Source organism: Amblyomma maculatum, chromosome 5 (genome assembly GCF_055883805.1).
Source record: "Amblyomma maculatum isolate TAMU_Amacu chromosome 5, ASM5588380v1, whole genome shotgun sequence".
NCBI lineage: Eukaryota > Metazoa > Arthropoda > Arachnida > Ixodida > Ixodidae > Amblyomma > Amblyomma maculatum.
The window spans coordinates 102,275,271-102,292,665 of NC_139348.1; the positions used below are offsets into that span (position 1 = coordinate 102,275,271).

Here is a 17,395-nt window from a genome sequence, read left to right on the forward strand (position 1 = left end):
TTTCTTAGGCCACTGACCTATTATCAAGAAAAGTCGTTTCCAAGAGAGCTACAATTGACACTAAAAACACTGTTAATTTGTTCAAGGTAATAAGGTCAAGAGCCAGAGAACTTATAAGCAGCGAAACTACGAAACATTTGTTACGATGAATTTGGCTGCGTAAACAGGAAAACACAACCAAGTAATTTTCAGCTTCAGAATAACACCAAATTACCTAGTACTAGCAAGGTTATTCCTCATATTGAGGCGAAAGCCTTTTTAGGCTATTGAGTGTCTGCAGAAAGCATGTGACCACCCCAGGTGTCCACCTCTGTTAGTGGTCTAGAGAGAAAAGATAGGAGAAAACAAACCATTGCATGTCACATGGGGAAAAATGAATATATAAACGAAGTTTGATTAGTGTAGACTGTTTAGTTAATTATTTAGAGCCCCCCGTGTCAAATTTGCGTCAAAATAGCGTGTCATGTAGTCAGGGGACGTGAAAACGGCTCGGAGGTCAAAATACTACAAAATATTCAAAATTATATCAGAAACGCCGGATATCTGCCTAATTAGAATACGAACGTGTAATTAAGAGCAACGAATACTAAAATCATCGCAGGGCCTATATTTTGGTCAAAAAGCGAAAAATATAGATGACGTCACATTCGGCGGGAAGACGTCGAGGCAGTGTGAGATTGCACAAAGTGAGTAACGAAAGCTGGCTTTGTGTCGAATCCAATAAACATTTCCAATGAAGCATAATGAAAGCATAGTCACCAAGCGACATATAACTCAAGAACTAAGATATATGATGGTGATGTCAAATCCTACAAAATGACACCCAAATGAGTACAGAGTCATATAAGGGCTTTGGCCTTGCCGCACTTAAGAGTTATCAAATGCCTCCAAGGAATTTTTTTCTCTTTAAGTTTGACTTTTCCTGATTTTGCTTAATTTGAAAGTATTTACCTCGCTTGGCATACCTTACAATGCATGCCACAGAAGCGGCCTGGAGCGAAACAGATTGAAATCTTCAGTTTCAAAATGCTGCCCGACATATGCTGTTGGGTTATGAGTTGTATGTCTTACCGAGTTTTTAATATTCCCGGCGGCTTCGAGCTGCTGTTCAACGCAACCATGACAGGTGGTATCGTGACGTTACGCAAACCGTAGACCAATCAGTGCCCAGCTATGTCGTATGCCAACTGCCACATGACAGAGGCATGTGCGTTAGGAGAAACGAAGAAAGAGACACAAAGGCAGGTAAACGTTTTTTTGGCCGTATGTAAAGCTTAATGATAGCACACTGCTTGAAGAGAAAACGTGCAAGGCGGTGCTGCAGCGACCCTCTGCTGGTCTCTTTCAAGCACACGTTTTGCTCGGTCACGTAGTTTGTCGCTGGGTGGTGGAGGGCCGATGTGACCGATGGAATCCCGTTGAAGCTATAGAAGTCGAGGATCTCCGCAGACACAAACGCTGTTCCATTGTCAATATTGTCAATATTGTCGACCATAAACCCTGACTGCTCATTGGAGGGTCAAATTCTAAAGTTAAAGCTCAGCTACTTTGGTCATCTGATGAGAAGAGATGAGTCGCTGGAGAAAGATTTGATCTTGGGAAAGGTTGAGGGTCGCCGGAGAAGGGGTAGGCAGCGAACGCGATGGTTAGATGGCATCCTCGAGGCACTGCAGATGAAGTTATGTGATGTTAGGAAGATAGTGAGAGACCGGAAAGCGTGTCGTGACATGGTCAATAGGGTCACGAAGAGTCGGACACGACTGAACGACTGAACTGAACTGAACTGAACTGAACCTCGCGAGGAACTTCGAATGTTGCGAACTGTGACCAGAGATTGCCAATGGCTGCTGTCGAAGCCGTTTGTCGCATTTCTCTCATCGCAAGCCATTTTGTGTAGGCATCTACGACCACAACAAGAGTGCAGCCTTCAATGGGTATTGCATAATCAATGTGCTGGATGTGCAAAGGTGTGTCTAGCATCTCATATTCTGGGACAGGCGATTTCTGCGGATTTCAAGGCTTGCAATTTCGAACCATAGTTTCAATGTCGTGGCCAATGCCAGGGCACCACGTAGCTTGTGGCACGTTTTTTCGTGGCAACAATGCTCCTATGTCAGCATGGATGAGACATACCTTGTGCGTTTAGTTCTATCGGTATGAAAACTCGGGATTCAAATAGGGTGAAGTCGCGATGCTTTCTCAACTTTGTAGCCTGCCTGCTGTAAGCGTCGAAGTTGTCCCCTTTGAGTTTGTGCACATTGCCTCGTTGAACAGCTATGTAAACTTGCCGGAGAGTAGCGCACTTCTGGTTAGAGGCTGCAACCGTGCCTGCGGTAAGCCCAGTTTCTGGCAGTTCTTCGAACATAAGAACGCTCCCGGCGGAGGTGACTTGTCAACCGTTACGCCCAACTTCCTTTCATCTTCGGTTGCGTGCTGTTCAACGCCTCTAGTAAGATTTGGGACCATTCCTGCCCTGGAGTTTTTCGCCAGAATACAATCGTATTTCTCTTGTAGCTGCTCGGCCTCGTGGCTCGACGTTTGGTGTATGCCGCATATCGTCACCCCTAGTGGAGAAACCCCTCCCTAGAAGGCTTGATTCTGAGCTCTTCAATACAATCAGAGGTAGCGTAGGGGTCTGGCTGTTGTAACTAACGAGCACGTTGGCAGAGACCAACAGGGGCAAGTTTTTTCCTGAATACGTTAATAGGTGTGTGTCTTCTTGTTGCAAAGGGGGTGCATCTGATGGCGAATTTTGAAATGGTTCATAACTTATCAGTGTACGAGCTGCGTTAGAGTCCACCTTGAACTTAATCAGTTTATGATGTAAACTAACTTTTGTAAACAATTTCGGTCGCATACCGCAATTTGTGGTGTTCAGATCATACAGCACCGATGATAATGCTGATTCTTCTCAATGGACATCAGATGGCGGCCTATTCTCTGAGGTGTCGACGCTGTGGTTATGCTACGAAGGTTACTTTATCTTTACTAGCTTCCTATTTCTAATGCACGCTGTCTTAATATGCCCTCGTTTGTGGCAAAAGTTACACGTAGCTGACTGGTATCGGCATCACTGAGAATTGTGTTGCCCATCGCAACGCCAGCAGCGTTGGGCATTTTCGACTAATTTTGCAACAACAGAACGTTTTGGTACCTGGATACTTGTTTGTCGTAGCGACACGGTGTTCCGACGCATTTCGCTGTGCTAGTGACCGGCGCTGTCCGCTCGTAGGGCGATGTAGTAAGCTTAGTTGAACTTGAGATCTTCTCAGCGAAACGGCGCTGCTGTAGTGACTCTTCAATCATTTAATTCACAACTTTCACGTAATATGACGTCCAAAGGAAGCATGAAGGTGTTAACAGAAGCTGCATCTCCTTCCTACCAGGTAGCAGGCCTAGCTGTGGTCAGCTTACCAAAAGTACACAGCTGGCAACGTCTTGAACGCTGCTAAATAGTAGCTCATAGTTTAGCCTTCCAGTTGATCTCGTCGCTGGAAGCGTGCTCGGCTTTAAACTCCAGACGGTCTTGGGCTGTAGTGCTTTTGCAGTGCTGCAACGATGCCGCCGTAAGGCAGTTCCGTAAGTGTGCTTGTCTGAATAAGGGCGCAGACAGTGTCGTGAGTCTCCTCCCCGCACAGCATAAGGGGGGATGTGGGGCTAAAATCGCGATTTTAAAAGAAAAAACGTGTTTTTTATTTTTTGCTATTTTGAATCCTGCATTTATCAAAGAAGCTTCTCACCAATTTTGGTAGTCATCAGCGCCGTAGAAAATGAATTTTTTTCACGAGGTGGTGGAGCGCGTTCGCTGCAGAAAGCGCCTATGAACGCTGCTTTCAACGCGCGGCCGCAAAGCGGGCAAGAAACCGAACGCGGAGTGGAACGCCACATTAGAAAGTTTGTTTTTCGCACTTTCTAGCCAAAGATGACCTGCTATCGAGAGTACAGCGCACAACTAAAAAAAAAAAACGGAAAGCCTTATTTTGGGCCGGGCAATTGCGGATTGGCTGGAAAACCGAAACTGAAGCTTGGATTGGCCGAAACAAGACAAGTGACCTTCGAACGCTGTTTTTGCGCCAAAAGTAGCGTGGCTAACCAGTCTGCTTTAGTAAGTTCGATGTTGCTTGTTATCTTTTTTGCGCTTCTGCAAGTTTGTTGCGATCAGTGAGTGGTTGATGGTGGGATAGGAAGATGCCTGCAACAAAGTCTTCGACGCGGAGAAGCTTTGGGAAGCGAAGCAATCGCCACATAGCAGCGCCGAGTTGAAGAGGAGGGCTCTATGTATGCAGCAGGGCACTGTGATTAATTATTTTTGGTCCGAAAATTAAACAGCATGTTCCGAAATGTTTGAACTCATTTTTCTAAGTTCGCACTTTTTGCGAAAACACAACCTTAGGAAAACTATCATTTCCAAACTCTTTCGCTATGAGCGGCTTTCAAGGTGGTTACTGGACTATATTTTTGTCGGGGACAAGATAAGGCACTTTTTAGATCACTAATTACTCTCCAAGTTAAAAAAAAAAAGAGATATCTTACATACAATGACAACAAAAAAAAATGAAGTTTGTTTTCCAAATGCAGAAATTTTTACAAAAATGCCGTAAAAAGCCCGCAATTCTCCTTATCCTGCACGATGAACTATCTAGAAGGTATTCAATCACAAAAAAATTAGTATATCTTCATTGTTTTTGAAATGATAGTTTTTCTAAGCTGACACACCTCTTTGTTCAGTATAGCAGCTACAAGTTATTACCTATTTGTGCTAGGGCAATGAAATTTAGAATATATTCTAATAAGAGGAAGGTAAGCCACTACAGAAAATTTTATGAAAATTGGTACAGCCGTTCAAAAGTTGACCCTTTAGCCTAGCATCCCCCAGATTGGCCCTCTTCAAGGCTGGGTCTGTGAAGCTGTTAGCTTAAACGTAGTACTGGAAGCGTCCAAACCACGATCAAACCGTTAGGCTGTTATATTCTGGCATCTGGTTCGGAAACCCTCCGGTAGCCATGACTTTCCTATAGCGTTGTGTAGCGCTAGCAGAATTCACTTTCTTGTCGCCTTCGCCGTGTGTGTGCTTCGTCAAAGTAGCGTGTACCATGTCCTCGTGGAGAAGAAGCCCGCCGGACACAAACTTGTGTCCATTTGCCTGTTTGGCGTCTGCCCATCCCTTTTCTAATGTACCGTCTGAAAGCTGAGTACCTCGTAACTGCACGAGCTAGCTCGCTGCTTCTTGAATGTCGGTTTCCTGTTCGCTCGGAGTATCCGAGGGCGTTACGAGGTTTCCTCGCCGGCTTCTATTTTCCCGTGTTCTCACAACACTTTCCTCGGGGAGCGTAGTTGTGTGCACTGTCTCGCATTTGTGAACGCGACGGGCATCGGCCAATCAGTGTACCCCGAGGCCTTTCGTAGTCCGCCTCGTTTTGTGCCAGACTTAGTTCACCTGGTATTACGACCAAATTACTGTTTGCGAACTCAGCTTCTGTGAGTTGGTTCACCTGCATCATTACACTCTCATCGTCGAGCCATAGTAGTAGCTCTCAATCCTCTATGTGGATTGAGGAGCCTGCATCATCCGAGAGATTGTTGGTAAAAGCACACTCTAGTTGTGCCCTCTGCGCGGCTTAAGTCGCCTATCTTGCTCCCTTTCAGTTCAGCAGGAATTTAATTGGGGCCGCTTTGATTTCTTCGCGCAAAGTACAGGCCAATTTGATTCTGATAGCCGGTTCGCGGTCTTTAACTTGCAACTTATATTCTCTAAACACCGTGATATTGATACCAAGGACAAAAATGCAATGACAGGTACACTCGCGCTGTCTGTTTCGACCTTCTGTAACTCAGAAATCAGCGCTACGCCTGCACTCCTCGCGGCCTTAATATCGGCTGCTAGAGTACCCTCGCTACAGCTGCATCCGGTATCTCACTGTTGTGCTTAAACGCTATCGCTACTCTGTGGGCTCGCACTCCTCGAGTGGTAATATTTCGTTTGCTGTTGCTTCGACCAGCATTTTTTCGGAGACATAATTCAGCGGACGCTTAAGAACTACAATTAAGCCCTGCAATATAGTCTGCTTTTGCCCGCTAGAAAAAAAAAGATGGTTTAATTCTGCTACGCCTGGATATACGTAGCGATAAGCAGTGACTACCTCGGGATCAGAAGAAGGTTAATTTCTCCAGTCTTCTGCGCCGTTCGCCAACAGCTAAACTCTCCTTGGCTTCCATGTCTAGCGCGTCTAAGTTGACGGCGTTCTACAATTCATTTACAGGAAAAGAAAGACGCAGCCTCTGTTACTCGCGGAAGGCAAGAAGCGCCGCTAGGCGGCGTTGGAGCGCATTCGTTCCCGCTTGGTCCTCATAGCTGACGACTAATTGGTGACGTCACACCCTTGACGTCACCATAATTGTGTGACTTAAGAGAGAGAGAGAGAGAGAGAGACAGAGGAGACTTTATTGAGCCTCTGCCCCGAGGTCTAGTCGATGTGACCTAACTATTTTAGTCTTTAGTACTTTCAAATTGAGCTCCAATCGCCGTATCTGTCACTCGCAAAATCTCGCTACCATCCTCACAGTAGACAAGCGGAACTATGAAGGGCGTTTCACGACCCGCGGCGGGGCACAGCGGTAAAGCGCTCGGCTGAGGATCCAAGGGATGAGACTAATTGTTTTTTTTAATGACGAGGAGTCGCACATCTCAAGCGTTGCTAGGCGACGCACGCAGAGCTTGGCGAGAGGGCCGCGCAGCTGGCCTTGGCTATGACCTCACTTGTTAGCAGCATAAAGCATACGCGAAGCTCGGCACCGACCCTCGTAGTGAATCTTTTCGTTTCAAAACTGCGATGTGCCTTGTGTTCTGCTTATGTTGATGGGAATGTTTAGTTTTGAGAAGAACTGAGCCGGAATGATGGACCGTCATGCTGAATGACCACGATCATCGAAGTCTTTATTTCATGAGCAGTGCTCTTTGATACGCGGACTGTGTATTATACCTTGAAAAAGCAGTCTAATTTGCTACCGCATCTCAAAGTTTGTGTGTGTGTGTGTCTCGGAGAATTTGGTCATTTTGTAAAGTGGGGTATTGCTGCGGTATATCGGGTTTCTATAATGCAGGCCGGTAATTAGAGGCATGAGCTGTTTTACATTCTCTGCCTCGGAAGTTTTCTAATGAAATAAAGAAATAAAGAACAAAAGAGCCCCGCATGATGTAGTAGTTTGTAGGCTCGATCGGCTTGGAATTGAGGGATAATATTTCGACTCCCGGTAGAGAAAGATTTTTGTCCTGTTTGCTCAGTGCCAAGTAGTTAGTATGTTTTACTAGGGTGTCCAGCAGCAGTCACTTACGATTCACAATTCCTTTGAGTACGACTGGGAGCTTGGTATGATTCTTGAGCCAAGCGACGTCTTCCCACGTGAGCGCGGGGTCGAAGAAGTCATTGGTGTACTTTGTTAGTCCAGAGCCTTTGACGCCCTTCTCGAAGCTTTCATAATTGCTCCCGGCAAAATTTGCAAGCCTGTAAAGAAATTACGTCGCTGACTATACGGATATTACATTCTAGTTTTCAAGAACCGATAAAGAAATGAATAGATACATTAATTTGGGCAAGATGTCCAAGTGCTAAATGCAGAAATCAAAGCACTCGCATGCCACTTGATTTGCCGAATATGTACGTTTTATTCCAGTCGTGTTGTCAAACTCCTAATTGTTCTTAGCTAACGGAAACCTGGGCAAGTTGGCTTGCGCTCAAATGAGACATAGTTTAACTCCGCGAGCAACACTGACTCAAAGAAGTGAAGCAACATAGTTGGCGTACAGCATCGTGCTGTCTCAGTTTTCGGCCCTGTTTATAGCGTTGTTAAAGTACTTTTAGATATGTAGAAAAGGCTGGCCCGGTAAACGTGATGCACTGTTTCAGTAATGTGTTTATCTGGTCCCTTGCATGCTTGAGGCAGGGGGTGGCGTAAAATTAAAAACATCACAAACCGTTTGTTGAAATGCGGACGGAACAAAACACCACAAAATCTATGAGACACAGAGATCAGCACCAATTGATGGTTTGGTCCGGTTTAGAGGGTTTAAAATCCCAAAGCGACTCAGGCTATGAGACCCCTCAGTTGAAGGTTCAGGAAATTTCGTCCACCTGGGGTTCATTAACGTGCACTGCCATGGCGCAGCACATGGGCGCATTGCTTTTTCACCTCCATCGAAAAGCTGCCGCCTTAGCAGGGATCAGTGCCAAATAAGTTTTAAGGTCTAATATCACTTTGCATGGCACAGTACCCAGTACTATAATATCTAAAAGGCAGCTCCTGGGCTAAATATGTATAAAAGGAAATGTTTTGACTTGCTGAACATTCCGTTTTATAGTGATGCACACGGATTATAGCCTGCATCCAAAAAAATTTCGGGTTTTGAGAAAGTTGCAATACTACCTTTCAGGAAATGTTAAGCTTTACGCACAGTACGTACATCGATATAGCGCAATGCTCGAAACGTTACGGCAATTTATTCTTGGTTTGTTCTGAGTGCCCACAAATGCCTCAAATTTATCAGTCTCACAACGTAGAGCAGCTAATGGCATTGGAGACAGGTCAATAAATTAAAATTCGTAAAAGGGGGTTCTTTAGGCATTCATATGTTTCCAAATAATCGAATGAAAAAACATAAATGACAGTTTGAAGGCAGCAGTAACTGAAAGAAGGAGTCAAATGCAAAACCGAAGAAGGCATCGTAATATGTAAGCTTAAGCCATACACGTATTGATCAGCCTATGATGCGTCCGATTATAAGTTCGTGAAACTAGAAAGACGTTGGTGTATTAGACACTAATAAAATATTCGCGTTAAACACATTGCTGATTTCCCTACAGAAGATCAGAAATTAAGAGGCGTTCGCCGAAATGGGAAGAAGCGTGAACATGCCGCCAACGTTTATGTGTGAGGAATTTTTTTATGTGTGAGCAATTTTGGTATGCCAAAAAATTTTTCGGGGCAAAACCCTCCCGCCAAGTCACGCAGAGCAAACAACCTGATTTCTTTTGCGACATCTCCAAACTCTTTAACACTCCTTTCTGAAATACTCAGGTGTATACAATGATCATGACATACGTGTAAATATGAATTTCGCATCCACATCTTTTGCATTGTTTTGCTCTAAAGCAATCAATGAGGTCGGAAAGGGGAGCATAAGAATGAGGTCCTTTTTCTCTTTCGCTTCACGATTGGGCTGTTTTTACCCAATGTGATTTGTAATAGCCGATATCAGAGACAGTTTCTTGGCTATGATTCGTCTGGTTCCGTATCGTAGCACATTTTTGCATTGTGCGTTTCTGCGTTAATACAAAGAAAGCCACACTACACAAGACGGTTGTTAGTGAGTAATTATGGCTAAATGTTGAACAAACACTTAAGTAGCAAACGTCATATTCCACTCACGCGCTGAACTTGTCCTGTCCTCGTGAGCTCTGAGGCTTTGGCAAGCGCTGCTTACAATGCGTACATAGAAAAATACTACAACGCTACAACGGCATCCATCCTAAGTGGCGTAATAACAATCATCCAACTAACCTAGAAACGGAATTTTTGCGCCAAACTATTTCAATTACCTAAAATCTTAAAAAAAGAAAATTTTACTGCCTAATATATTCCATAGGCATTTACACACAGTCTGCTCAGAGTAGGTATTCTAGAAAGCTCACAGGATGCTGAATAGCGATGTAGACTCACGTGATTCCGGACGGCATGGTAAATGCGTTGTGTATGTCGACGATTCGTTGACCCCACACAGGTGCATCCACTGTGAGTACGATGGCTTGGAAACCATTTGTCTCTGCTCTCTTAATCAGCTCCTTCGTGATGGTCCTGTTCTTGAAAACATAAAGCTGCAACCAGAGCTTAGCACCGGGCGCATGTTTCCTGATCTCCTCGATTGCGGTGGAGCATAGAGTGCTGAGAATCATTACTGTCCCGGCTGCTTCGGAAGCTGCAGCAAATGTGCACTACATTAGGAAAACATGTGCATTTCGTATACAAATTTTACTTATAGGAGTCATCCACAGGAACTGAGACGTGCACAGGTTATCTTGCATATGTTGTGTAGAGCATGTTGCAACATGAAGCACACAATCATGTGGATACCAGCACACGAGGGAATCGACGGCAACGAGGCTGCCGACAGGATAGCCCGACGGCATATTTTCCGGGCACCTGCGTCAGCTGCCCCATAGCCTTCAACCCCTCGCATATACGCGGAACTAATAAAGTACTTCAAATTAGAAAGAAAACGATACGCAGAACCGCACACAGACCTCAGCAGACCGGAAGCAGTAACCTGGAGAAACATGCAGGCTAGGATATTCCCAAACCTAGCAAATTACCACAAAATCTGGCCGAAAAATTTAAAAATAACACATGCACTGCATGCAGTGAAGTCTCGGACATCCTTCACATGATATGGAACTGCAAAGAGCAATTAGAGAAATATAAAGCTCGAGCGCTCAGCCAAGCGGAGTGAGAGGCAGAGCTGGCCCACATGGGTCTCTCTGAGCAGCGCCTGCTCACCAGGCCCCGGGAGACAGCTCAGGCCAATGGTATCCTGGACTAAGGAAACCACCCACGCTATTCCGTTAAACAATTAAAGTTTACTCTCTCTCTCTGCCTTACATATGTTCTGCAGTTGCTCAACAGCTCTTCAGTTCAGTTCAGTCGTTCAGTCGTGTCCGACTCTTCGTGACCCTATGCACCATGTCACGCCACGCTTTCCGGTCTCTCACTATCTTCCTAACATCACATAACTTCATCCGCAGTACTTCGAGGATGCCATCTAACCATCGCGTTCGCTGCCTACCCCTTCTCCGGCGACCCTCAACCTTTTCCAACATCAAATCTTTCTCCAGCGACTCCTCTCTTCTCATCAGATGACCAAAGTAGCTGAGATTTAACTTTAGAACTTGACCCTCCAATGAGCAGTCAGGGTTTATTGTCGACAATATCGTCTGGTTTGATCTTCTGGCAGTCCAAGGAACTCTCAAGAGTCTTCGCAGCACAAACAGCTCTTGCTTTGCCATATTTTAACAACTCTCACCCAACTTTAGTCAAATCGTCACGTAACTACCATTTTCGAACTAAAACTCAGGTGAGGTTTTGTTTGAAAAGTTTAATGGAACGTCGCTCGAAACATGAGATTTGCAAGCGCATTAACGGAATCTGAACAGTCAAATTCCAGTGCTTTAGTCTGTAATGAGTTTTAATTAATAACTTTACTGAGTAAAATCCGCGCTCCTGTGAGGGCAGAAGCGAAGATATAGTGCAACAAAAGGACGAACCCCAGAGAAGCGTTCATTTGAGAGCTAGCTCAAAAGTAAGACACAAAATTCAATCCAGATCAAGCACCTGACTGCGCTGACAGCTTATAGGTGTTTCTCAAGTTTGACATATATCATTTTATATTTTATTTACACGAAATCAGAGTTCAGCATAATAATTGATCACACGAAAACATACTGAAAGTCTGCTTACGCTTGTTAGATGTCTTGTGAGCTTAAAAATGAGAGCATGTTCGTCCTTAAACTAACAAGAACCCTCATGTCCCGAATTGTCTCAGAATTGTAGCCTTCACCTTCAGTGACCGTCAAATTGTTCCCTGTTCTCAGCTATATTTTTCTGATGCAAGCAGAGGCCAAATATTTGTCTGGCACTTCTTTCCCGCGTGCCTGATTGGCAGCGACCAGCCTCTGTGAAACTAAAAAAAAATTACGGGTGACATTTAGGCTTCGCCTTGAAGGGTCAGAAACGTTATCATTTCGTGATTTCCAGTTATAATTTCAGGAACGTTCACGTAAGCGATAGTTTGCACCCCTATGTCGCTGATACTTTACTTAGATGGCGGTAAATGCCCAGCTTGGAAAGCAAATTGTTTTTTATTAAAAATCAAGGCCAACCCTGGTTGATTATTGTTTTCAGGTGATATGGCCGCGTAGTGATCTGTTATTGCGCAATCTGATGTAACACTATAAAGGATATCGAAAAACAGAAATTTACTACCGACTATGCAGATTTAGTTTACGAGAGTGGTGCAGGAATCAACCTTCCGAGGGTCTTGAATACCAAATAATACACGTGTCGCACGAATACTTTCGATCCTTATTGCGTTCCATCTCCATTCATCGTAATGCACGAAAACAACAATGCCTAGATGCCATCAGAGATTTCTTAACCACAGTCGGCATATCCTCATCACCGGAGAAGACTGAACACGTTCTTAATGGTCCACACAGGCAGGCGGAAGCAGTTCGAGACTATGTACTCTTTACATGTCCGGCCAACTTACTCGATATCAGACTACAATATGAACTCTGGCTGCGTAGCTTCACCAAGACAGAAATGGCAGAACATGGGTCAGTAAAGCGAGGTTACAGTGCAAGACACTCCAACGGCTCATTAGGCAGAGTAACCCGTCTCCAGTGGGACACAAGGGAGAAAGAGACCCGCCAGATAATTACAGCCCTTCTTAACGCCTCAATTATGTATGGATACAATTTCCACGTTATCACAAGACAGTCAGAAAACCGCAAACAGCGTAACCAAGAAGCCATTCGCTTTTTCACGGGTCTGCCGAAACACACACCTCTCAAAGAGCTTTACGAGCACAGCGGCATGAACATGCTTGCGCAGATCGATGAACAAGGAAATATCGCCCAAACGGATCGGTTAAGCTCTACCCCAGCTGGCCAGTACATCTTAGAGGAACATCATATTGCGCCAAACAAAGACGTTCGCCCTTCAAATGATTATGTGCATCTGCTTTGGGCCCCGGTAATTTCACTGACAGATGGGAGACTATGGACAAGAAATGTGGCTTCTCCCTGTGACAACTCGGAGCGATGCAAGCGTTTCACTAAGGCGCATAGCCACAGCGCAGCGAATAAACCAACGGCTACCACCACAATCATATATACTCCTATTGCAGACACAAAACTTCCCGCAACCGATGCCAATAACTGAGAGACTGATGGTCCCAAGTATATCCGGACGGTGGCGTGGTTCGATGTCACCCATCGCATGGTGAATGCATCCACACTGCCATTGTCGATGACGTCGAATATTGCAAGTAGAGCTTGCGGCTCTCTTAAAAGCTGCGCAGTAGGTCCTATAAACCTTTCTTAAATATGACTCCAAGCTCAAACCCTATCTCTTCACGGACTCGTCTCGAGCATATGAAGCGCGAAGACTTGTGACCTCGAGCTTGTCAACGTGCCCTAAAATTACCGATGATTTATCAGCGACCGTTGACGACCTGAATCTCAAGCTTAACATAACAGCAACAATTTCTTGGGTGCCTGCACAAGCAGGCGTTGAAGACAGTGATGGGCAAATAGCGAGGCACGAGCAGCAGCACATGAAGTATCAACCGCACTAAGCGCATTTTCCACCATAGCGGGTACCAACACATGCCAGTTGGAACCATCTACCTTCAAAGAAATCCCCAAGAAGCGATGGCGCAAGGACTTTCAGCACCTCCGGAATGGAAGAGAGGAACTCGCCTAGGAACAGCCGTGCCCCTTTCCCCCACGCCGGAGACGTTATCGAGAGCCACACAGATATTAGTCCGCCGCCTCGCAACTAACACTTCATTAAAGCTGCCTGTAAGGCCAACTATTCCACAACGACCCCGACAAAGGAATCGGCCATTACTTCCAAAGACCGTCGGACTTTTCCTATATAATATGGGACTGACAAGACTATTCTGACATTCGAACCAGGGTTCTCGCCGAAATTTCCATTTCCATGCCTGGCCAGCAACATCAACTGGATCCTTCCGCTGCCTCTCAAAAACGCGGCCGTCACTATGCTCTGGGCAAAACTCACAGATTGGTAAATAAGAACATAAAGACAAACTTGTAGACAAAGAAACCAGCACCCACATCGGCCGCCTTGACCGTGGTGGGGCCAGATTCGCGCGCTGATGCCAGAAGCAAGAGTGCACAGTGACTCAGGGCTTTGAATAAACACTTATTTCAATAATTTTCAATGTCGATTGAGGTTGTCACATGGCAACTTTCAAGTGCAATCGAGCCCGAGCCTGCGTAGCTCTAAGCCGCTTTCTCAAGCTCTCGAGTTTTTAAGCACAGTCGAAAGCTGGCGTTGACACCTTTTTCGCCACCAAGCTCTAAAAATAAATACAAATGAATATAATAAACCTGAAATATTAACAATATAAAAAGAGAAATGTATTAGAAGGCATTATAGAACAATGCTAGAGCAATATACATTCTTATAATAAGATATTTTAAGATTATCACCTTATTATCTTATAATCTTATAAATAAGAGTATAAGATAATAAGGTGCAGCGGTGGCGTAGCGGTAGAACTCCGCCTCGCATGCAAGAGGACCGGGGTTCAAATCCCGGTGCCGCCACCAGATCTAAAAAAAAATATAATAAAAAAAATACAAAAATCCTCGTGTCGATGGAATGGCATAAAACAGGTTTGCCAGTGAACACCTCCGGCAACGCACTCTCACCAGAAACAGGGGTTGGCCACCCTGGTGCAGTAATTGGCTGCAACCTCTCAAGCTCCTTAAATCCCCGGCCCTCAGTCACCAGCGGCTGCGGAACAACTGACCACGGCGGCGGTCAGACCTGTGACGCAGCAGGGGGTGCTAAGAAAGCCTGGCTCCACTGGACAGGCCGCCATTGGAAACTGACCCTGGCAACATTTAACGCTAGCTAGTGAAGCTACTTTAGCAGTGCTGTTAGAGGAACTAGAGGGTATGAAATGGGATGTCTAAGGGCTTAGTGAGCTTAGGAGGCTGAATCAGGCGTATAGTGCACTGATCGAAGGATGGGCATGTACTGTGTTATAGAGGTTTACCAGAGAGGCGACAACTGGGAGTAGGTTTCCTTGTCAATAAGTATATAGCGGGTAATATTGATGAATTCTATAGTATTAATGAGAGGGTGGCAGGCACCGTAATTAGGCCTAATAAGCAGTATAAACTGAAGGTTGTACAGGCCTACGCACCTACATGTAGTTATGATGACCAGGCACCTGAAAGACACCTGAACGACGCAGTATACTGTACTAATGGGCGACTTCAATGCCAAGGTAGGGAAATAATAGGCAGGAGACCAGGCAGTAGGTGGTGACTATGGCATTTGTTCTAGGAATAGCAGGGGGGAGTTACTAGTTGAGTTTCCAAAGCGCAATAACTTTGGAATCATGAATACCTTCTTGAACAAACGGAAGAACCGGAAATAGACATAGAAAAGTCTTAAGGGGGGACTAAAAATAAAATTGACCTCATAATGTGTTAAACCCCCGCCATTATGCAAGATATAGAGGTAATCGGGAAAGTGCGATGCCGTGACCACAAGATGGTGAGGTCCCGAATTAGCCTAAATCCGAATAAGGAACGCAACAGATTAGTAGGAAAAAAAACATCAACGAATTAGCGGTGAGGGGGGTGGGGGGGCAGAAGAGTTCAGGATCTCGCTACAGAATAGATTTTCAGCTCTAACCGAGGATGGCGACATTGCCCTAGAAGCAATGAACAATAATTTCTGAGATATCATTACTGAGTGCGCGGTAGAAGTAGTAGATAGGATAGTTAGAGAGGATACCGGTAAGCTGTCTAAGGAGACGAAAGATTTTATTAAGAAACGCCATAGTATGAAAGCTTGCAACCGAACAGACCAGATCGAATTGGCCGAGATATCAAAGCTAATCAATAAGCGCAAGGTGGCCGATATAAGGAAGTATAACATGGAGAAAATTGAGCATGCTGTAAAGAACAGGGGAAGCCTTGGAGCGGTAAAGAAGAAATTGGGCATAGGGAAAAACCAAATGTATGCGATAAGGGATAAGGCTGGCAATGTCATCACGAATATGGATAAGATAGTCAAAGTAGCCGAGGAGTTCTATACAGATCTCTACAGTAGCCAAAGTAGTCAGGATCGTAATGAGATTGGCGGTAGGGAAAAACAGTCAGACGTTCCACCAGTGACGAAGGAGGAGGTCAACAAAACTTTAGAAACTATGAAAAGGGGGTAATCAACTGGAGAGGATCAGATAACTACAGATTTTCTAAAGGACGGGGGGGGGGGGGGGGGGGAAATGTGCTAGAAAAACTGGCCACCCTGTATACGCAGTGCCTGGGGTCACCGGCGGTACCGGAACCATGGAAAAATGCAAACATTATCCTTATTCAAAACAAAGGGGAGGCTAAGGACCTTAAAAAACAGACCAATCAGCCTACTGTCTGTTACGTGTAAAGTATTTACTAAGGTAATCGCTAATAGAATCAGGACAACCTTAGATTGCAATCAAGCAAAGGATCAAGAAGGTTTTCGGAAACGGTACTCCGCTATCGATCATATCCATACCATCAATCACGTGATGGAAAAATGCGCGGAATATAACCAGCCCTTATACATAGCATTCATTGATTACGAAAAATCATCTGACTCAGTTGAAGCCTCTGCGGTGATGCAGGCATTGCAAAATCAGGGGGTAGACAAGCCGTACGTGAAATTGCTGGAAGATATATAGTGTGGCTGCAAAGCAACCATACTTCTGCATAAAGAAAGCAACAAAATTCCAATAAAGAAAGGGGTTGAACAAGGAGACACAATCCCCCAGTACTATTCACAGCTTGCTTAGAGGAAGTATTCAGAGACTTGGAATGGGAGCAGTTAGGGATAAGGGTAGATGGAGAATACCTCCGTAATCTGCGATTTGCTGATGACATTGCCTTGCTAAGCAACTCGGGGGATGACCTGCAAATAATGATGGATGACCTAGACAAGAAACGTTGAAAGGTAGGCTTGAAAATCAATATGCAGAAGAGTAAGGTAATGTTCAACAGCCTCAGAAAGGAATAGCAGTTTGCATTAGGTAGCGAAGTACTGGAAGTAGTAGGCGAATATGTCTACTTAGGATAGGTAGTAACTACAGATCCGGTCCATGAAAAGGAAATAACAAGAATAAGATTGGGATGGAGCGTATTTGACAAGCACTCGCAGATTATGACCAGCAGCTTACCGGTTTCGCTCAAGAGGAAGGAATCAAGCAGTTGCATCTTACCTGTACTCACCTATGGGGCTGAAACGTGGACGCTAACCAATAGAGTTCTACTGAAGTTGAGGACAACCCAAAGGGCTATGGAACCAAAAGTGGTAGGGGTAACATTAAGAGATAGGAAGCGTGCAGAGTGGGTCAGAGAAATAACTCAAGTTACCGACATTCTAGTTTAAATTAAGAAGAACTGGGACTGTGAAAAAGGCTGACCGCCGAAGAATTGACGCGTTTGAATTGTGGTGCTGGCGAAGACTCTTGAGAGTTCCTTGGACTGCCAGAAGATCAAATCAGTCAATATTGTCGACCATAAACCCTGACTGCTCATTGGAG

General features: G+C 44.9%; 1 protein-coding gene across 1 annotated transcript in view; it reads right to left on the reverse strand.

Moving 5' to 3' along the window:
- The window catches only part of LOC146189048 (2-Hydroxyacid oxidase 1-like), a 41,810-nt gene that overhangs the window by 8,304 nt on the left and 16,111 nt on the right, over positions 1-17,395 (reverse strand). The window contains exons 4-5 of the mRNA XM_084605168.1: positions 9,715-9,970; positions 7,333-7,502 (exon numbers count right to left, since the gene is read on the reverse strand). Of these exons, the coding sequence (XP_084461294.1) occupies positions 7,333-7,502; positions 9,715-9,970 (426 nt within the window). The remainder of the gene's footprint in view (positions 1-7,332; positions 7,503-9,714; positions 9,971-17,395) is intronic.